General features: G+C 40.9%; 1 protein-coding gene across 4 annotated transcripts in view; it reads right to left on the minus strand.

Moving 5' to 3' along the window:
• Window positions 1-2293: 2293 nt before the first annotated feature.
• PIGG (phosphatidylinositol glycan anchor biosynthesis class G) overlaps window positions 2294-23331 on the minus strand; it is a 73250-nt gene continuing 52212 nt past the window's right edge. For all 4 annotated transcript variants that reach the window (XM_041471098.1, XM_041471089.1, XM_041471116.1 and 1 more), the window contains one exon: window positions 2294-3949. In XM_041471098.1, the coding sequence (XP_041327032.1) occupies window positions 3724-3949 (226 nt within the window). In that variant the 3' untranslated portion in view covers window positions 2294-3723. The remainder of the gene's footprint in view (window positions 3950-23331) is intronic.

Raw genomic sequence — 23331 nt, forward strand, 5'->3', positions numbered from 1 at the left:
GGTCCTCCCTTTAGCATATACACCACTCCCCCTGCTTGGTACCATTTCCAGATTTGCTCTGGTCTCTCCCCTCATCCAGCTTAAGAATGATTCTAAAGTGCCTTGCCTTAGTATCGCATCACTTCTCTGCCAAGCAAGGCTGAGATGGGGTGACTCAGACACTGAAGTCTGAGCCCAGAGATCCAGTCCATCCTTCAAGAGCACTCATCTATTAGCTCAACATGTGGCTGCCAAGTACATCCTGCTGAAGGCCTTGTTCAAGTTGTCCAACATCCATGCTCTTCCCTTCTCCACAGTCTGTCATCTCTTAAGAGAAGAAATTAAGTACCAATGGGCCAAACACAAATTGTCCTACAAATTCCCTCTGTCATTTTCCCTCCATCTAGCTCTTGGCAAAGAGTCTCCCTCTGTATTATCTGCCTGTGGACTGAAGAGAGGCTATTTCCCAGACTTTCCATACTCCTGTTAGATGGTGCAATGCCAGCCTCACAAACACCCCCTGATCACAGTCCTTCCTTCATAGTTAGGAGAGTGGGAGGCCTATAATGACATCAGCCAGCTCCTTCTCCCGCCCCACTGACCAGTGGGATCACAGCTTCCTTCCTCGCCTTCTGCTGGTGAAGCACGCAGGAAAACCTTGGTTTTCCAGAGGAAGCCCCTCATGGTAGCTTGCAACTGTGGTCCCACCTCTGCAACTTCACAATTGTGGAGCTAAATCTTATTTAGTTTGCAAATGCCTGATGTGAGGGATTTCAGAAACTGCCCTGATCCTAACAGAGAGAACCACGGAGGAACAGTGGCCTAACACACATGCCCTGCCTGCTGGAAAGGCTGGGGTTCACACTGTGGATTTTATGCTGGCTTATGTAGAGGCAAGGAAAATGGAGGCTTCTTTCCCAGAGAGCAGAAGTACATATATGTAGTACCTGAAATACTAATAGATTTAATATTTTTTTCTTAAACCTGAATTCATTTACAAGAACGAAGCTCGAGCTTCACCACTGTGAATCCATGGGACCATACCAGACATCATTTAGGATCTTTGAGTTGCGCTGACTGGTGGTGATCTAGTGCAATCTAGCAGAGCAAGCAGTAACCCACAGTAACTGGTTGCACTGTCTGACCAGCAATAAAAGTGCTGAGCAGAAATATTTAACATGGCAAAACTTTATCCAAACAGAGAAAACATGACTGCTCAGAAGGTATTTAAGGAGGAGTCTGTGCCTATGCACAGGGCACTACCAAGGAATTCCAGGCTCATCCCGCACTGGATCAGGGACTACAGGTGACTTGGACAGAAGAAACTGATATGCTCAGAATGGCAAAAAACATGCCCAGTAACATTCCTGCTTCCCACATCACTCGTCTCCTTGTCTGAGGGTTTGAAACATGCTGAACATGATGAGCAGTGAGGTGGAACAACTAACTAATGAGATAAGAATTTGTGTTCAGGCATTTGCTTATGTTGATTTAAAATAAAATTATTATAACATAATCCCTCAGTTAAAGCCTGGTTGCCTGCAGCAGGAACTAATTCACTCCTTCACTGCCTAAGATTTGCATTGCTAGAGCCCCTAAGCTCATGAAGCATTATTTCATTTGCCTACACCCAAAGGGAAAGGGTGAAAAGGAAATGTCAATTCTGAAGCTGAAAGCATCATGCTTCTTTCATATATCATGCAAACTCATGAGATGACTTGAGAGAGAGATGCAGACTCTTCTCCTTCTTCCCCCCTTTCCTGGTCTTAAGACCTAAGTAATAGCTTTCCCAAGCCATTTAATCCTAGATCCAATCCTAGATTTCAACTTCAGAGGAGAAGGGGGACACTGATCCTTCAACTAAGTAATCTGAAAAAATACAATCTTAATACACACATGATAGTTTAGATTCTACTATTTGATAAAAGATATATACTAGAAGCAAAAAAAAAACCCCAAACAAACAAAGAAACAAACAAACTAAAAAACCAAACACAACCCAAAAAAACCTCCAAAAAACCCAGAAGAAAGGAATAAAAGACCTTGTTTTAGGATTCTGTACACCAGAAGCTCTGCTCTATGCCTTCTATCTCTTTAGTAGCAGCCTTTCTCTCTGACTCAAATGCCTTATAAACATACTCTGTATGAATTTTAGGGAGGACTGCTTACAAATTAATGATGTAAGTAAACAGAGAATATGTTGATAATGCCAACATGGCTGCTAGCCAGCAGGTAACCAAAAAAATATTGAGAATTGTGAAAATGATAGATGGACATTCACAAATACAAACTGGTTTAAATAACCGTAATTGCGAGTAAAAACTGATTTATTAGACATATTTAATTTTCAATCTTCCAGCAGGTCACAGTAAAGGACATTAAGATCCAGTATTCTCTCCTTCAAGTAAAGAGCAATATGCTGCCAGTGTATTGAAAATTTTAGTTGTTTTACAGATGAAAAAATATTTCACTATGAGTAACCAAGATGGCCTATTATTAATGTATAAAAACTAAAGCCCTACATTTTGAGATCTGCATTATCTGCAACATGAGACAAAAAGTGCATCAGTGATTTTAACTGTGCTGTCAGCTATATCGGTCTCAAAAGCTTTATTTTTCCATATTTGTAATAAAAGTTAAAAGGTCTCTGTATGTTTCTCTTCTGATATACCTCAAATATATTTAGACTAACTCGTATTAGCCAGTAAGATGGACAAAACATGGACAAAACTAAAAGGCAAAAGATCCCACATGAATACTGATATTCAGTATAGTCATCAACATGTATCTTCTTGACAGAAGCAAGGAAAACAACATTGTTAGAAATTAATTACAGCACATGCAAGTGAGATGGCTAGACAGGTCACTAGGGGGGTGGTGATGCAAACTGCAAATAGAGCTTTTACACGTTTCATTCTGCTAGTAACTTAATCCATTAAACTGTTTTCCTGTTCACTGCTCACAACTCTCTACCCATGTGTGGAAAACATGATAAGATGTTCAGCATACCTGCACCAACCTGAGTTTTCATTTATACATTGATAAGAAGAAACAACATTTTAGCCATGAATGGACTCCATAAAAGATTCATTACTTTGTTAGACAGTAAGTGTTTCTTATTCAGTGCCTGAAGTGCAGATGGAAATCCATTACAAATAATGATGGCACTCATCTTACAAAGAAGAATGCTGTTTTTAAACAGAAATGCTTGCTGCCTATGCAAAGCAAACAAAATCTCTTACCTGGGATGTTTGTACAGTAAAAATTTCAACGCATCCACTGGAAAGCAAGCAAACAGAAAAATCTCCTGAAGCTAAAGGATTCAGGATCTTGTGAACAGCACCTAGAAATCCTGCACATTTTTAGGATTCTGTAGTCTAAGAAAGTAAAAAAAATATATGCACACAGGATTTTTTTCTGTGCCCATGAGGCACTGGTCTGTATTTATATCAAGATGCATATTTTTAAATTCAAAACATGTAATATCACCATTCTGTTATTTGGGAAGTGCTACAATGACAGCTATAGAACAAAAGGTATTGTTGAAAAGATAGTTTATTTCAATTCAACATTTTTAAAGCAAGCTCAGTTTTAACACAAGACTGATCTTGACTAAAACAAACAACTCGGTTAACAATTTGCTCTTCAAAATCTCCACAACAATTTAAAGCCGATATTTTCCTTCTTCCATTCCAGTGGCACAGCAGACATTGCAATGCAGAACCGCATACCACACACCTATTTTCAGTCTTGCACTTTGTAAGAGTGGTTCTGGTCCATTGCTGTGAAGAACAGGCAGACAGCAGCTGTGATGAACACATGCACTCCCTCGTACAGGAGCTTTGGCGAGAAGACGCTCCATATGAACAGGTGGTAGCGCAGACCTGTCACCAAAACAACGTAGATGGCAACTGGAATTGAACGCATTAGAGCGTAGCAGAAACAGCCGTGACCCACTGCTGCAGAATTCCTGGGAAAAAAAACAGAGGAGTTCATTCTCAGGCAAACTCAGAAAAGACACTGGAGTTCCTCCCCTCTTTAGCATTATTTCACAACACAAGGAGTATTCTGAGATCTCCACTTTGTGTTAGAAATCTGATTGTTAATGCAATGATGAACCAATAAAATTTGTTCCTGTCACCTCTATATATCCTATAGTGTGTATGTCAGGTGTAAGCATAGATTACAATAAAGGTGCATAGTAGTTCACTTCACACTTAGATTGTTCTGTACTTTAATGTATTTTATTCCAGTTGTCAAAGTTTCCATTAAGCAGTTTCAAGACCGCTTTGTCTGCTGTTGGCCTTACAGTGCCGTTCCACAGAGCCTGAATGGCAGGAGGAAGAGAGGACAACAGTACTCCTCACAAAGCTTCCTAACCTGTTCAACAGACAATCAGATGGGAGCATGCAGCCCCCTTGTAAAGGGCATAAAACTTGTCAGAGTGCACTCCTGCCCGTAGCCAGCAACACTGTACAAAACAACATAAAAACCGTGCTATTGGAAAACTTCGCAAAGCTAACTAACATAACATTCTCCAAGGAATACCACATTCTTAGGCTCCCAAGAGTGATACACTACATTTCTGTCACAGCTGCTTAGCTCAGCTGGGTCCACTGCATCCCAAGAAATGTCTGTCCCACATAACCTACATCGACCACATTTGCAACATCAATGTATTTTGGTGGGTGACAAGAGTCAGATGAAAATGGAAGTGAAAAGGTTTTCTGCTCTTTGATTGTCCTCCCTCTACTGAGGCACTAACTCAGTGATGCTGGGTTGGCCCCTGTCCAATTTCCCCAAAATATATCTGCAGAGATTAATTCACACTAAATTCAGATGTTTACCCCTTCAGACAAAAGGAAAGAAAAAACTATTTCACTGGAATAATAAGTGAACATTTTCCTCTTCCCATCAAAATATTTTACATAAGCAGCTCCCAAAAGTACACACTGGCAAAGAGTGGAAATGTTTTACAGCAAAATCCTGATCTGAGAATCTGTTCTGCTCCTCCCAGTTTTTAATTCTAATCTTGTTCCAAGTAATAAAAATTTAACACGGCTAGCACTTTCTGCAAGATGTTAATTAGTCATTTATGACTAAGTAAGCTACAGAATGCAGTATTTTACATAAACCATTAAACTTCTTATTCTTTAAATAAAAATAACTTGGATACAGCCCTGTTTTCCAGTGAAGTCAAGATCTAAATTCCTAAGGCTTTCAGTAGAAGGAAGAACAGGTAATGAAAGCAGAATTTTAAAATCAAGAACAGCAGGTATGAATGACTGAAAATCATACATTCATTTCTCAGAAAACTACTTCCCTTGCTGCTTAGCCAAGGAAACTGAGACTTGGGAGTGAACTATACTGCTCTCTGCTTCTGCATAACTATCTTAGTCTTCGGTGAGCTTGTGTAAATAACCTGCTTTATGTTTAATAACTGATTTTATTGACAAGGATTAAACAAAGCGCAGTTCACTCAGTCTTAGCTGTTTTCATGCTGATATGAGTTAAAACAGTATTTGTAGTAAAAACAGTATTTGTAATAGTCAGATGACCACTGAATAAACAGAGGAAATGACTTTTCAATCAGACAAGCAGGCATTTTAAAAAACATTTTCTAGAGTTAAAAAATGCACTTGATAGACAATATAATGAATCCCCAGGTCAATGATACAATTCTTTCTGTATTCTGATATCATAAAAATAGCTAAAACTGTTTTCTACGTACAAGATACCTCTACTTACAAAAGCTCTCAGCATTCACTTCACCTCTCAAGATAACACAGACACATACCTTCAGAGGGAAAACTTGAACAGTTTCACTGTATAATGCAGTGGTGCTGCCTTTAGAGAAGGCAGCAAAAGCACACTGTATCCATGAAGTTAAAGTGTTAGTGGGAATCAACAGCAGAATAACTGGGATTATCTCAGAGTTGGTGAAAGCGTTCACATGTGCATCGTTGCAGACAGAGCACTGCTGGAATGACTGAGCAGAAGCAGCTAGCCCTACTTGGCCTGACCCTAAGGCAACAACTTAGCTCCTCAAGCACATCATCATTCTTTCCTCTTACTTCGGCCAGGGACAAAATTTGAACAGCTAATAGTAATGCCTTTTGTGTGCTCCTTCTTCTCATTCTACAGACACAGTGCACACTGCATCTCCAGGCCACAAGGAAGGCAGCATGCAGGGATCAGGCAGCTATTGACAACATGACTGTGACAATCCAGCTAGTTCTGCCGGTTTCTGAGTAACTCCAAATGAATTCACCAGAAGAACAGAGAAGGCTGTCTGTGGGATGCCACTCATGTATCCTCATGTTTATGATCTGGACCAGCCAGTAATGAATAACCTTGCAAATTCTCAGTGCTGTTTCAATTAAAATAATGGAAGACTACAGGACATATCTAAAGTATCAATCTGTAACTAATCCACAGTGAATCGTCTCTTCAGCAATTAACACCTTTCATTATTTAAAGGAGAACAGCACAGACAGATATAAACTACCTCCTTGCTCTGACAAAAACAGCCCACTATTAAGGCCTCTGCACAATAGAGGAGTAACAAGAAGGAATACTCAGCTTCTAATAATCAGCTCATCTAGGAAGTTAGCTTATGGGACTTGAAAGAGAGATCCATATGTGTTACAGATGACAAAGCGCATCCAAACTTCATGTGAGATCCAGGAAAAAACAATGTTTTTGGAGCGTTCTGAAGCAAAGAACACTATAGATTAAAATCACAAAAAATGCTGTAATTAGAATGCAAACATTAAGTATGGTCTAGAAAACATATCGGCTTTCAGCAAAAATTGTCTCTTAATAGAAAATATTTATTGCGTTGTAAAACATGCCCACGAAACTGTTATATTAATAGGTTTACACTTCTTTGGATATCCTAAACCCTAATAGTAGATGTCTCATCAACAAATTTTTTACCTCTCAATCCATCTCTAAGGTGCCGCTGAGTAATACAAGGCTTGCAAAATGAAAAAAACTACAATGCAAAAAAAAAACCAAAAAAAACCCAAAACACACCCCCCCCCACAAAAGAAAAAAAAAAACCAACAAAAACCACTATTTTCTTGTGAAAACATGTCTCCTAGTTATATAGAATACTTGGCAGCTGGTGGCAACAAGTTTTGTGCCTTAAAAATCATGCAAAACATCTCCATAGACAGCCTACAAATGTATCCAGAAGGAATTTAAAAATAAACTTTACAGTGTTTACAGTGTTCCAACCCTTTCTCCAACATACCATGCCAAAAAACAGTATAGAAATAAGCAAGCATATGAAAGTGGAATACCCTAGTACTGTCACTCTTCTAGGGTTGGAAGAGGAGGGCCATTCTGATGGGTTTCAGTATGAATGCGCTGAGTCCTTTCAATGCAAGTTACCTTGTAGCGTTTCCACCCTTCTACTTCCCCCTTTTCTAGCTGAACATCATTGCCTAAGTTATCTCCTACTGGAGATACTGAATTTGCCTATTTGAAGGCAATTTTTACAATATTAACGTCTTCTACAGTATTAAGTGGCACTTTCTAGGCATTCTGCGGTTTCAAAGATCTCCCTGTTTAGTGCCCTCTGAAAATACTTGGCATTTTGTTCATCTGCCCCATATATACTAATGAAGGGTTTCACTCAGAAACAAACTGTAGCACTCCAAATTTCTCTGACATCTTAGAGTATCTACAATGTGTAAGAAATTTCTAGGATCTAAGCAAGTATCAATCAGTTCAGCAGCAAGAACAAATTTGCTACATCTCTCCCACACATCCCATTCTTACTTAGTATAATTCTACAACACTATTTTAGATTATAGAACACAATCCACATTTTCATGGAAAAACACTTTATATTTTTAGCAGTTCCAAGGGAAACAAGACTCCTCTGGAAATTTACATGATTAATTCTGGTAGAAACTACCAATCAGAAAAACACTTTTAATGCTATGAAGTCATGATTTTTGTCACCACACCCTATCAATGGACAAATGTCAAAATGGTGGTTGCCAGCAAGATAAAAGGGCTGTAAAGCGTATTCTGCTGCCCTGGAAATGATGGAACTTGGGGATGACTGATTTTTCTCTGTCCTCTGCATTCTTTTTTCCAGTAAGAAAGGCAGCGAAGGTACAACTACCTGAGCAAGGTCATGTCTGTAGCAGTATTACAGGGGACTGTTGTACATGTGGATTGTAGTACAGGGTTCACCAGGTTCTCACAAAGACTTCTCTGTAAAAAGCTAGTAGGACTAAGCTTCAATTAAAACTTCAATTCTCTTGATTTCAGCATAAAGAGTATGAAAAATAGAATTGTATCAATGTTTTTTCCAGTTCTCGCTGCTGGCATAGTCAGCTGTGCTGTGAGCTTCATGTCAGCAAAATAGGCAAAAAAAACCCCAACAAAACAAAACAAAACACCACACATACACACACACACAAAGAACCCAAACCAAAAACACACAAAAAAAAAAAAAAAAAAAAAAAAAAAAAACAAACCAAACCCCAAAACAAAACAAAACAACTACCAAAAAAAACCCCAAAAAAACCCAATAAAAAACCCAAAGAACCCCTAAACCAAGCCAGCCTATTCCCGTTGACACTGTTCCAGATTTTATAGCAGCAAGGTATTACCAAACCTAACAAGAAAAACACAAATCCTAAGTATTTCAAAGCCCAGAATCAGTCAATTTTCTCTGACTATTCTTCCAAACTTCACTGAACACTTCATAAGGTTTCCAGTAGGAAAAAAACCTGAAGCATTTTACTCTGGTGTCATACGTGCAAGGAATAACAAGGAAATTTGTAAGTTGATTTTCTGTTAAGGTGCATCTGCAGGCTTTCCCGCCCATCTTTGGAAACAAACAGTTATTCTTCATGACCTTAGCTAAAGGTGTAAAGAAAAATTGCATCCGACAATTGTTATTGACAGATGGGATCTGAAGAAATTTAACACAGACTGTTAGTGTCCAAGTTATTCAATTAAATTCAAATGTAATATGTTAAAATATACCAGCATAACAAGACATATTGACAGTGACACAAGGCATTTCTAGAAAGGTAAAGCACAATTTATTTAAATATGCATAGGAAACTGGCCAGCAAGGCCAGAATGGGTGGTGATCTGTGTTTTTGACTCAGTGTGGCAGCCAGTCAGTCATAAGTAGGGTCCCACAGTGAATGTTACTGAGCCCCAAACTGCTCAACATTTTCATAATAGTCTAGATGGTAGGACTGAAAGCACCTTTGCTAATGTGCTGTTGGCACTAAACTGGGTGTTGAGGTGGACACAGTAGAAGGGAGAGCTGTCTTACAGAGAGATCTGGTCAGGCTATTAAGACCTATATGAAGTTTAACAAAGACAAGTGCAAAGTCCTGCACCCAGGTTATGGGCTAGGATGCACATGACTGGGAAACAGTGCTGCCGAAAGGGAGCGGGGGGTACTGGAGAACAACAAGCTATGAGCCAGCAGAGCACTGCTGCAGCAACAGGCAAATCATGTCCTGGGCTGCTTTCTCAGGGGCACTACCAGCAGGGAGAGATGTGATTATCCCAACTCTATTGAGTGTTTCTCAGGACATACTTGTATAGTACTATGTTCAGTTCTGTTCCCCACCCTTCCTGAAAGACATGGACAGGCTGGAGGGCCTCTAAAGAAGGACTGGAGAGCATGAAAGAGCTGTACAACATAAGACATTAGAAGGTAAGTCTCCTCTTCATGGAGAAAGCTCAGGGAGACTTCACCACAGCATTCCTGTACTTAATTATTTCAAGATGGCAACAAAGGATGGAAGTGCTTTCCTCACCAGGTGGTATATGGAGAAAATATACAGCAATGGGTACAAGTAGTGCTGGGAGAGGTTTCATCTCAGTATAAAATAGACATGTTCTATAGTGAGAACAATCAATCACGGATACAATCTTGCCAGGGATCTGGTAGAGTCCCCTTCGCAGCAAATTTTCAAGACAAGACTGGACAGCATGCTAGATGATCTCATGAGGCTCCTCTTCCCAGAAAAGGTTGAATCAGATGATCTTTTAAGAGCATCTCCAACTTGGGGTGTTCTGTGGTTCTGCGAAGCAATGCTCACTCTTCTGCACTGAACAGTGCAGAATACTGTCTTGTATTTTTCCACTACAGTAACCATTTTTAAACTTACAACTTAAATGAAATAACAGCTCTCTCCTCAAATTACTCCTGCCATCCCAGTAACACACACATTCAAGAAGAATTTGTTAACTTCAAGAAAAGGTGTGAGAAAAGAAGATAGAAAAATCCTAGATAAATGCAAAATGACAGTATGTCATGTACAGTCCTATCCACAGCTACCAGAACCAAGCAGTTATGCTGCCCATGGAAGGGAGAACAGAAAACTAATGGTGAAGAAGGAAAAAACTTGTAAGAATAGCAGGACTAGCCAATACCAGCATAATCAAAGGAAACATCTAGAAAGATTGCTACAATAAAGAGGTATAAGAAGTATAGAGGTAAAGAGGTATAAGAGGTACAATAAAGAGGTATATAACCAAACGCCTACAAGTGTGACCCTCTCTTTCCAGTAGTGTTCTTCTGAATGACACTGCTTCTGCTTGAGTAGCAGCATAAACCACTCGCAGTCCAACATCATCACGCACCTCTTGCTAATTTAAGAGAGGAAACGAAGTTGGTACTATGCTCCAATCTGTTTCAGAATAAATAGGAAGGAATATGCAAAGTACTGAAGAGAAAGGGACAATGGAATAATTTCTTCAGTGAACTGTGCATTCATGCATTACTCAGAATATTGCTCCCAACTTTCTTCACAGCTTTTTCAAGCACAATGCACAGCATATTCATCTTCAGAGACTCTTTATTCCTTGCAGTACAATGAGACGTCTTCTGGGATTACACAGGGATACTCTTACTAAGCCCAAGTGTCATATACACTTTATACTTTGGCAAGTTTATAGGAGTATTGGACTTCTTAGTAATTCAGCTTTGTGCAAATTACTTTAAAGAGCAATACTCAGCATCAGGATGAAGACTGCAGAGCCCCACATACTTTCTCTGGAAATGGATTACAGCATGATCTGTAGACCCATATCCTAACCTCTGCAAAGGATGAGACACTGCTATTATCATTAAGTGTAAAATGTAATTAATTGCAAGATCAGTCTGATGTTTTATGAAGATACCTTGATTAGTAGCTGCAGACCCTCCTCCTCTTTGGACCCTAGCTGAGAAGACAGACAAATCAGCACAGGATTTTTCATGCCCTAGTTTTGGTGATAGTGTAATTGTAATGGCTCTGAGACAGAAAATTTAAACAGCGTACAACTTTCAGAAGCTTGCAGATGGTGATTTGCAGTTTGAATAGGGAGGGAGGAAGGAAGTGGCAGAAGGGGAGGGAGGGAGGGAGGGAGGGAGAACATGCAAGCCAGGGAGAAAGTGGGAAACCATGAGAAAATAAGCCTGCTGGAGGGAGTGCTAGTGAGTGGGTACGCATCAGGGAGATGAGGAAAGCAAGACAGAGAAGAAAAGCACAATCAAGAGGGAAAGCTTACCTGAGAGTGGGAAAGTATGTCCAGTAGAATGGCAAAGCACATCCAAAAGAGAGGGAAAACATGTCTGAGACAAATGGAAGGCTCAGGACAGAGTAAGCAAGAGAGGGAGGAAGTCAGCAATTGAGAATGAAGTAGTGAACAGAAGACAAACAAGAAGCCACAAGCATGGGAGTGAGCACAAGAAAGCGGAAAGACAAGGACAGCTTGAGAGAGAGGTAAAAGGATGCAGGGGGACAAGACAGTTGAAGACAAAAGCAAGCAAAACAAGGTGGGTAGGAAGGCCATGGGATGCTGGAAAGGGAATGAGAAAGATGAACAAGAAAGAGAAAAAAGGCAAACATGAGAGAGGGACAGCAACAGATAGTAAGAAAGCACAAAGTGTGAAGGTGCAAGTAAAAGAGGAAAAATGCAAAAGTGGGAACATGTTAGAGGAAGAGGAAAAACCTATTAGAGGGAGAAGGAAAGCACATCTCAGAAAGAAGTAGAATTGGGAGACAGAAGAGTGAAAAATAAATAGGGAAAGTGAAAGCAAGAGAAAGAGAAGTCAATGGGATGACAGCAGGGGGAAAAAGTGAGGAACACAGAAAAACAGAAAAGAAACGTTACAAGAGCATCAACGTTCACAAAAACATAAGGGAAAAGCAAACCAAGAGAGAAGCAACATGTGTGTGAGAGGTTATGTATGTGAGAGAAAGCAGATGTGTTTAAGGTTGCAGAAGAGGGGAGGGGTCTGCGAAAGAGAAGGCTGATCAGAAGAGAAAGCACCTCTACAAGAAGCAGTTTCTTTAAGAAGGGGACAACATGGCCAAGAAGGAGGCAAAGGTTGAGAGATAAGAGGGAATTGACTGAAAAAAAACACACTGCTAAGAGGGAAAACAGGGAAGGATAGAGACAAGTGGAAGGCAGAGAGGAGTCCAGAGAAAGCCTAAGACAAGCAGAGACAAAGGTAGAAGCTACACAAAGTGAAAAAAGTAAGAGTGAGATTGGGAGTTAATTTGTGAGGAGGAGAGGGAGAGAAAACACATCTAAGACAAAGAAAAAGCCCAAGAGACAGATGGATAGAGAAAGGAAGGCAGTGGGATGCCAAGAGCAAGAAAGAGCAAGCAGTGTAGGGAAAGCACAAGCAAGGGAATGAAAGCATGAAGGAGAGGGAAAGTGCATGAGAGAAAGTGTCAAAGAGGTGGGAAAACACATGAGGAATGGAGAAAGTGAAAGAGGCAAAGCAAGGGAGAATGTAAAAAAGGCAAACATGGGAAAAAACATCATGCAAGAAGTGGAGTGAGAGGCAAAACATCTCTGAAAGACAAGAAAAGCTGCAGGGCAGAGATACAAATGAGAGAGGAAAAGCCCAACTCATGGAGGTGGAAAGATAGGAGATGGAGCAGAAGAGACAAAGAAAGAGAAGAACAGAGGTCAAAGAGACATAGACTGATGGGGAAGAGGGAGGGAAAAAGAGATGCAGAGTGAGATGGAAAGTTCAGGAGGGAGAGGAATCGTTGGGGATGTGACTGAGAAGGAGGGCTAGTGAGCAGAAGAGAGAGGTACAGTGAGGCAAAGAATGAGACAGCAAATGACACAAGAGGGATAGTGAGAGACAGAAAGCTGTCATGAGACAAAGTTCAAGGAGACACAAACTGAAAGATGGAAATGCATGAGAGAGAAGAATGTTTAGACACTATAAGAAGAGAGACTAGGAGAGTAAAATGCTTAAATTGGCACAATGACAGCAAAGTACAAAAGACAAAGATGCAAAATGCATATGCAGGAAACAGTGGCAAAGCACACACAAAGGAGGCAAAGTGCACATGAACACAAAACACAGAGAGAGAGAGAGAGAAAGAAGAGAAGGGGAAGGAGAGAAGAGAAGAGAAGAGAAGAGAAGAGAAGAGAAGAGAAGAGAAGAGAAGAGAAGAGAAGAGAAGGCAAAGCAGGTGACACAAGAGATAAAGCACTAATGAGGGAACAACAAAGCATGTGACAGATAAAGCCCACATGAAAGACAAAGTATGTGAGAGAGAAGGCAACACGTGTGTAAAGATGACAACATGCAGAAGGGAATGAAAGATACGTAAGAGGTGAAGTGTACAAGGGAGAGAAAATGCATGCAGGAAGAAACAAGCGTTTAAGTGGAAGCAAAGGTCAATGCACAAGGACAAAGTGAAAGACTAAGAAAGGGAAGTTCAGAGTTGCAAGGAAAAAAAAGGCACATGAGAGAGAGGCACAGCATAATATTCAGGCGAAAGGCAGGAGAGGCAAAACATGCAAGAGAAAGCAAGCAGGGAAAGCATGAGAAGGAACATTCATGCAAAAAACATACAGAATCATTTAGGTTGGAAAAGACTCTTAAGATCTTTGAGTACAATCATGAACCCAGCACTATCAAGTCCACCCCTAAACCACGTCCCAAAGTCCCACATCTGCACATCTAAATACCTCTAGGGATGGTGACCCACCTACTTCCCTGGGCAGCCTGTTCCAATATTTGACAATCATTTCAGTGAAGAAACTTTTTCCTAACAGCCAATCTAAACTTCCCCTAGCCCAGCTTGAGGCCACTTCCTTTTGTACTATGACTTGCTGCTTGGGAGTAGAGACTGACCCCCACCTAGTTATAACTTCCTTTCTGGTAATTGTAGAGAGCCTCCTTTTCTCCAGGCTAAATAATCCCATTCTCTAAGCTGCTCCTCATAGGACTTGTGCTCCAGACCCTTCACCAGCTCCACGGCCCTCTCTGGATATGCTCCAGCCCCTCAATATGCATCCAGTAGTGAGGGGCCAAGAACTGGACACAGAACTCATCAGTGCCAAGTACAGGGGGACTGCCCTGGTCCTGCTGGCCACACTATTGCTAATACAGGCCAGGATGCCATTGGCCATTGTGGCCAACCTGGGCACTCAATGTTCGGCTGCTGCCAACCAGTACCCCCCTGGCCCTGTTCCACCAGGAAGCTTTCCAGCCATTCTGCCCCCACCCTGTAGGTTGTTGTGATCCAAAGGTGGGACCTGGCACTTGACCTTTTTGGGTATCATACCACTGGCCTTGGCCCACTGATCCAGCCTGTCCAGATCCTTTTCCAGGGCCTTCCTGTCCTCCAGCAGATCAACACTCCTACCTAACTTGGTCCCCTTGTACAGGTGACTGATAAAGGTACAGATGAGGGGCAGGCAAAGCAAAGCACATGAGAAAAAAGCAAAGCCTATCAGAAAAAGGAAAATGTGGGTGCAGATATAAAGAGAGAAGAAGTTTCACAGTGAGAGGGGGAAGAGATGTGGGAAATGAACAACAGAGAAGAGGAAGAGGAACAACTGGAGATAATGACAGAGGGGAGAGAGGAAGAGAAGCCACTGTGTTTTGGGAAGGACTCAAGAAAGCTTGAAAGACAGATAGGAAATCCCCAAGAGAGAGGAAATGCAAATCTAAGGAGGAGGAAAAACAGGTTCCAGACAAGCCAAAAGTAGGGTATAGCTGGGGAAAGCTCTACAGATTTAGGAAAAAAACTATAGAGATGGAATGGACAGAGAACGAGTGGGAAGAAGAAAGCACAAGTGAGACACTGCAAGCTTAAGAGAGGCATAGTGCATGCAAGAAAGTATATCTGTCAAGAGACTGGAAAGCATGCAAAGGAGAAAGTAAAAGATAAAGAGAAAAAGGGAATGAGGGAGGGAAGTCCTAGAGAAAAAGGCATGTGAAGAAGAAAGGTGGGGGAGAAGATGAAGATTCAGGTAAAAGATTTAACATGGGACAGAGAAGGAGAGTGCAAGCAATTTGCATTTGAAAGTATTTGAGTGCATGTGAGAGCCGGAAAATCTGTGAGGCATGGGAAAGCATGCAATAAAGGAGAAAAGCTACAAAAGGGAAAGACACAAACAGGAAAAACAAGAGGCATAAGATGCACAAGATAAAGACACAAGAGACTGAACATGCACAAGAAAGCAAGAGAAAAACAGCACATTCAAATGAGAGAGGGAGATCCTTTGCATGCTTGCAAGAGGGAGAAAGTGCACAAGCAATGAGAGTTGCATGCGTGAGAGGGGGAAGCATACAAGGGAGCTGCAAGACGGGAACACTCAAAAGAGGAGAAGTGTGCCAACCAGGGGAAGAGCAGAAGGGTAAGGGAAACAGGCAAGAGAGAGGGAGAAAGGTATGTGAAAGAAGGGGAGAAGTGTGTGAGAGAAGATGTAAAGAGCACATAAAGCAGGAAGAACACATACATAAGAAGGAGCTAGCACAATTGGGAGATGGAAAAAGTGAGTAAGAGAGAAGGGGAAAAGCCATGATAGGGATTCACAGAGCCATGAAGTGTGAGTGAAGAAGTGTGTGAGGAGGAAAGCTCATGCAGAAGCATGAAACAGGAAGAAGCATGCTTGCAAGGGGCAGAACCATGAAAGTGACAGAAGAGCACTGAGGAGGAGAGCATGAAAGTGGGGAAGCCCACAAGAGAGAGGTAAGCATAGCCAGGACAGGAAGCACATGCACAAGAGGCATAAAGCAAACACATGAGGCAAGTGGGAAAAGTCTGCATGTAAAAGAGGCAGGAAACCTAAATATGAGGGGTGATGAAAACAGAGCCATGAGAGATGAAAGCACAGCCATGAGAGACAGGCAACATGCACAAGAAGGGTAAGTGTCTGACAGTGTAGGAAAGCAAGAGGAAGGGAGGCAGAGAGAAGACAGGTGTAGCACCAGACAGAGACAAAGAGAGAGACTGACCCAGTGAGAGAGGAGAATGAACAGAGGTATTAAACCACATCCAGGTCTTCAGTTTGATTGGGACACTTCATGCATAAACAAATATTTACTCTTGTAATTCTATGCTTTCCATCTTGGTCTCTCTCCTCAGTGTGCATGCAGCAGTCTTATATTGATGCAAGTGTGAGAGGGAGAGATGTGATGCACATGCAAGTGAGCAGAAGTATGAAAAACAGATGCAGTGTGTCCGAGAAGGGAAGTTTGGGGTGGAGTGGGGTGGTGGTGGCAAGTGGATAACAAGAGAGGGATAGGGAAGATACCAAACAAGCTAAAGAAAAGGATACAGAGGACAGACAGCAAGCAAGATATAATGAAGGACAGTGAGTCAGAGACAACAGGAAAGCACACAGGAAAATGAAACTTCATTTTATTGCAGCACCAAGCTTCACAGCTTTTCATCTACTATCAGCTGGGTTGACTAATCAAAATTTTCTTACAAGGCAGTGTAGAAAAACCTAATCCCTTTCATACAAGCTTACTAAAATTCTGCTTATTGCAGAATGATGTGGTTTTTGAAATAACATACTGCACGACCACCTATTATCCGGCAACTTTGAGGAAAGTTAGTTTTCCTCTATTAAGTTTCAGTAAGCATAGTTCAGTAACAACAGGAAGGACTGCCATAAGTTTATTTACAGACACAAAACTTAACCAACTTTTCATTATTATCTTTTCAGCTTTTCAAGTCCTTTTAGAATCCTGCTAACAGCTTCTGACTAGACTGTGATTTTTCTCTGAGGATACTCTGCATGCTTTCCACCGGAACACAAAACTTCCCCTAAGCTACTCATATCCAACATGGTTAATACTTATTGTCTTAATATATTCAATAAGCTTTGCATGTATTAACATTTAATGAACTCTTTTGTGCATGCAACTTTGGGTTGGCAGAAAATTACTGTCTTAAAACACAGATGTTCCAAACAAAAATGAAAAACAAATACTGCATCCTTTTGTACAGAAAAGTGGTACTACATATTTGCACTGTAGGTAGTTGCAGTCTAAAGATGCAATGAGAACGTCAACTGAGCTATGTGCTCTTGAGCAAAAGTCACATGAAAACCAGAAGAACAAGAGGAAGAAGACAATGTAACCATGACAACCTCAAATCAGAGCTTGGGCAGAAATAAAAAAGATTTTCAGAACCCTTTCAATTCAGTATTACCCACAATGAAAAAGTGATAGACTATTTCAATTAAAAAAGTATAGCTGATGTTACTCGAAGTGGTCTCTACCTAAGACTGCAGTTCTGCTGATGAGAACAAATCTCATAGCAATTGCAATAAACAGCATCAGTAAGACCATTTAAAAGCCAAGTGACAAAGTCTCAATGATTTGGGCAGTAGCTAGCACACTGGAGGACAAGTTCTCAATTAGGGTCATCACTGGAAAGTAAACCTCATGTTGGATATGCTAACGCTACCAAAAATTAGATCACAATTTTTAAAGTTATAAATCTATTCAGACATTTATTTTATCTACAGAAAGCAAAAATAACCTAACCTACCCCAAATATGTGTATTCATAAATTCTGAGCACATAACTTTCCTTAACACTTACATAGAAAGTGCTTCAGCTCCTAAAACTGATTCATGAAGCAAAAGGATGATATTTGGTTTGCAAATGGCTTTGAAGTAATTTGTTATTTGTTTATAACAGAAGCAACTCTACTTTGCTGGATTACTTTCCAATTAGAAAATACTTTTCAATACTGAGAGTCATGGCTGCCTGGAGGAAGCCTCATAGGAAAAGTCAGTGTCTTGACAACATTAAAAAGGAATGAATGAAGAGGTATCCATCACAGAGCAGTAACAAAGTCCAAGAGAAATCTCCAGACATCACCACAATGACAGCATCTCAGGAAAACATAAGTGAGTAGAATACTCTTCCAGCTTGCGGCAATAAAACCCCAGCGCCGTTTTAGCCAACCACTTCCAGATTTCCATGCATATCAACAAACAAGTAGATAACCTTTCTTTCTATTTATTTAGACAATGAGACTGCTACAGTATAACAGATAACAAGTATTACAATTTTAGAGAATGCAGCAGCATATACTCTTAGATGCCAACATTTTTTCAGCTTGTACCTTCTTCAGCTAACCTAAGTAAGACAGAATGGATTTAAACAGAAGAATTAAAAACTATTTGTATAAAATACTGAAGCCTTCAGTGGAAAATGTTAGGACTGTCCTTCGTCTTTAAGGAGACACTTTCTACCCAGGACTCAAAAAAAAGGTATTGAAACACTCACCACATGTATAATGAAACACTCACTGCATGTCCACCTTATGTCAGAAGGAAAAGTTTTAATGCATTAACATGGGTAATGAATGGGGGTGTCTTAGATTGCAAATGGGGGTGCATATTCTATCACCAACTGCTACAGGTGGGGAAGTTATCTTCTGTTAATCAGGCAGTTTTCTTTATCTCTTCTATGACCCATCCTCCCTCCACGAGATATCTTCTGTTAATTGGCCATTGAGTGTCCCTGCATGACTGATAAAATTACATCATCCCATTGGGAGATGCTCCACCCAGGGGGAGGAGCCAAGCATTCCTATCTGGATGTAATCTGAGATATGGAACACAATGGGCAGCTTTTTCCCACTGGATTCCCAGAGGAGCAGCTGTCTTCTTCACTGGATTCTTGAGGCTCCTGCCCTCCTTAGCAGACACCTGTCTTTTCAAACCAAGACGGGGGACTCAATCAATCAAACACATTTGGCTCAAGATGGCAAAAGCTGACATGAACTGCTGAAATTCCTTCAGCTAGCACACCTTCCTAATTCTGTTTAGATCAGCATCATAAAAGAATTTAAGTTTGCTGTGCCAGAGCTCTACATCAACAAAGTCAAGGCATAAAATTAAAGTTATGCAACTATTAACAACCTCCTGTTTGGCATACATCCATTTTTGCTATCTGAAAGCCATTTGCTAATGTGAAAGCACTGTTACAGCTTTTGATATCTGAAGAACAAAAACTAATAGGCATGCAGGCTTCTAGTGCTAGGAAACACCCACCAGTTCACCCTGACACATAACTAACTAAACCAACTAAAACACAGATTTCAATGTGCTGGTAATCTGAAAACTATCACGATGCCTAACTGAAGAGTGGTAATTACACAACACTCCAAACATCACCCACATGACAATTTTGTTTGGGTAGGAGCTTGGAAACTGAATCCATCTGGAGTGTACTGCACAGTGAGGTCATATAATATAGGTCAAGTTATCCAACAACATGGCCCTGTTCCAGTTTTAAGGACCCAAAACCCCAAAGTTCTATCTCAGATCAGAGCAACAGAGCAGTCACTGTAAAAACTACGTTTTATATGAACCAGGTACTCGCAGGAATTTATGCAAGTCACACACAGAACACTTGGTTAAGTTCAGGCATCAGTTTAATCAGTACTCCCCATTTCGAAAATAATTTCAAGAGTTATTGCACAGTTTCCATGGAGACTGAACCTAAAGAGTTCTTTCTATTTCTGTCTGTGAAAATCCCTTCACATTTATGCTGCCAAGTTTCTCAGGAGAGCCTGAACGATTAAAAGTGGCAGTAATATCCACGTTACTGTCTATCACATGCCACTTAATTATTTTAGAAACACATTTACCTTTCCATATGAGGAGAATATCTTATAGTTTCACGAGTTTATTCAGATGAAAGCAAACTATTTATGGACTTCCAACTACATTTCCACAGCAAATGCACTATCTCAACACATCCTTATCTTCTATTCCACCTTATCATACCAGCAAAACACATATGGGCTACATGTATCTAATGCACTTTCATCTCACAAGTAGGCTCTTAATGTCTCTCATCACATCTCCACAAGCAAACCGGTATTTTCTGATATTTTCCTAGCCTAGTTCAGGCTAGGAAAAGTGGACATTCAGGTAAACTGAAAAACTATTCAGATGCTGCAGAAATTCTATTTGAAGGCCAGTCACTAGTGATTAACCACAGGACGTCACACAAGGGGCCAGTACTGCATAATGTCTTCACTAATGAACTAGGTGACGTGATTAATTAGGGGGCAATGTCCCCTCAGCAAGTCTGCACACAATACACAACTGGGAGGAATAGTTTGTACAGGGTTGGGTCTGCAGACAAGTCTGCTACTACTCAGGGGCATCTCGACAGGCTGGAGAAATGGACTGACAAGAAACTCAAGATGTTTAACAAAGGGAGACACCAAATTCTGCACCACACACCAGAACAGGCTTGGGGCTGACCATCTGGAAAGCAGCTAGGTAGATAAGGACATATATCATTCCTGCTGGACAACAAGTTGAGCAAGAGCAAGCAATGTTCCCATGAATCAACCCAGGGCTGTAGTGCGGAAAGTGGAGCCAGCAGGTTGAAGGAGGTGATCTTCCCTCTCTGTTGAGCAGTTGTGATATCACACCTAGGATTCTGGACCCAGTTTTGGGGTCCCCACTACATGACAGACATGGGTCTATTGGAGTGAATGCACTGAAAGCTCACAAATATGTCTCAGGGACTGGAGACATATTTGACAAAGTGAGAGGCTGAGAAAGCCGGGACGTTTAACCTTGAGCAGAGAAAGTTTGGCAGGGTTCTCACCAATGTTCCTAAATGTCTCATGGGCAGAAGGTGTACTCAGACTCGTCTCACTGGTGCTCAGTGAAAGGATGAATGATATACAACAAACTGCCCTTAAACACCAGAGAACAACCGTTTAACTCCAAGTGCGGCCATATGCTGGAACAGGTTGTTCAAGAAGACCCTGGAGTATCTCTGCTTGCTCTGGCTGACCCTCCTTTTGACAGGAGGGTTGGACTCCAGACTCAAGTATTCTGTGGCTTCATAAATGCAAAGGGCCAAAAGAGGGAAGGGTATGTATGTGTACTTGCACCTAGGCAATGATGCCCAATGCAAGAAGCTCTGGTAAGCCAACCCAACTGATGCAGCTGTAAATTACATGGACTCTGCTAGAGTGGCTGAAATTTACAAAGCCTTTTTTATCAGGCTTTCCAATCCAGGCCAACCTCCTCAGATGCAACAGCTGTTAAACAGGCTGCAGAATGCAAGGCTCTGCAAAGAATGACACTCCTGAGTGGTTCTGGGCACATCTTAATCTTGCTCTCAGAACCACAATCAAAAAGCAGGGGTTTGAATTCCACTAACCAAGGCATATTGCTATAAAGCAGTTAATAAGAAGCTTTTATAAAGAACATCCTAAATCATCTAGCACTTAAGTTCAGTCTCCCATACGCTTAAGAAAACATATTAAGTAGCCGACCCCCTGCCTTCTGTAGTTTCAGCTTTGGTTCCAAGGAGCAACAAGCAAGTAATAAGAGTCATTTGGACAGCAGTGGCAAAGCACAAGAATAAAAAATAAAAAGCATACAGACCAAGTTCTAGGCAGATTAACATAACAATTTAAGCAAGTCCCAGCAGCTAGATTCCAGTCCATATTTATGGACTGTTTCATTGAAGAAACAGCCTTACCAGTTGACTGAAATGAACCTTAGAATGGCTACAGACAGAAGCTGTTTGATGGAATCTACTTACATAAGTGATGTGGGTGTTACAGGCCGTAGCTACCCATTTGAGAGCAGGTTAAGCCAGCTCTGTACCTGGCAACACTACTAGCTGAGATTTAATCTGCAAAAATTCAACCAGGAAAACACCAGAACAACAAGCAACACTACTGTAGAGGCACATTATTCGAAGCAATACCAAACAAGTACAGACACTCAAAAGATTTTGGCGCCAAAAGTTTTTCGTTATTTTGTTAGAAGAGCTTTCCAAAAACATGCTGTGTGTTATCATTTTCCCTTCAATGTGTGTTAGTGTTCATCACAGTCTGCAGTCTAGGTTTTAAACAACAATAAAGCTGCAGTTCTTTAAATTACAAGAGCTCATTTTTTTCTCCTCCTTCCCCAGACAATGCCACCAAGGCAGTGCTCTCTACTCTGCTTGGAATCCTCCAAGCTCAAACAAAAAGCGCCAGTATAATGACAAAGAATGGATACTTGGACCACAAAAAAAAAAAAAATTCAACATGGCAGAAACACAGATGTGAATTCTTAAACCAGCACAGAGCTATTTTAAACAAATCACAGCAGAGGTATAAAGGAATTGGGAAAAACAGGACATTGAAAGAATGCAAGCAATACCCAGATTCATGGGTAACATATTTACCACAAGACAAATGGCAACACTTCTTATATGTACAAGTTCAGTATTTTGTAAAATAGAGTGAAAGAATGGAGAACACTTGAAGAGTTTGGATACTGTAAAAACATACTGACTGAGCAAAGCGGTAACTAAAGCTAAACTGGGGAGCATTAGAAACAGCGTTAAAACTCAGTTTGGTGTCAAGTCAGCAGGTAGTAAGGAAAATTCAGGAAAGGGCTTTCTAAGGTTACACAAATCAAGACATCAATAATTAGTGTACTCCACATATACTCCTGCTGAAGCAAAAAAATGAACAGTGTGAATGAACAGAGAAAAGCCTGGCTTTCAGAAGTATTATATTCAAACACCTGTACTCAGACCATATCAATCTACTGAAGACCAAAGACAACTTCAGGGTAGCTGGCCTCAGACTAAGAGGTAAGGTTCTACAGTGAGTCTCAATTTACACTAAGTGCATGAGTAGATCAGTAAAGCGACCCAGCACTGGTCTGCATAAATCCACAGCAACCAAGAAGAGACTGCTAGACGTCTTTAGAGAGCCACGTAGCAGACAGGCAAATCAGTGAAAAAAGGTTAATCACTCTGAATACCTTTTAAGAAGCCTGTTAATCCAGAAAAATGGACACAGTGACTGGGCACAAATTTAGTCTGCTAGAACAGGTCCCTCCTGGCTCAAAAATCTCCACTGGTCTGTGCAGCTTGGTCAGCTGACGATCCCATCTCCTTACACCTTTAATAAGTCAATACAAGCACAGTGTAGGCATAGCCCAAAGCAAAAGGAGCAAGAAGAGAGAAGGAGAAAGAAGGAAAGAGAGAAGAGAGAAGCAAGAAAACAAAAATCACTGACAGGGTGAAACCAGATGACACTATGTAGATGA

Source organism: Pyrgilauda ruficollis, unplaced genomic scaffold, assembly GCF_017590135.1.
Source record: "Pyrgilauda ruficollis isolate IOZ18807 unplaced genomic scaffold, ASM1759013v1 scaffold106, whole genome shotgun sequence".
Classification (NCBI taxonomy): Eukaryota; Metazoa; Chordata; class Aves; order Passeriformes; family Passeridae; genus Pyrgilauda; species Pyrgilauda ruficollis.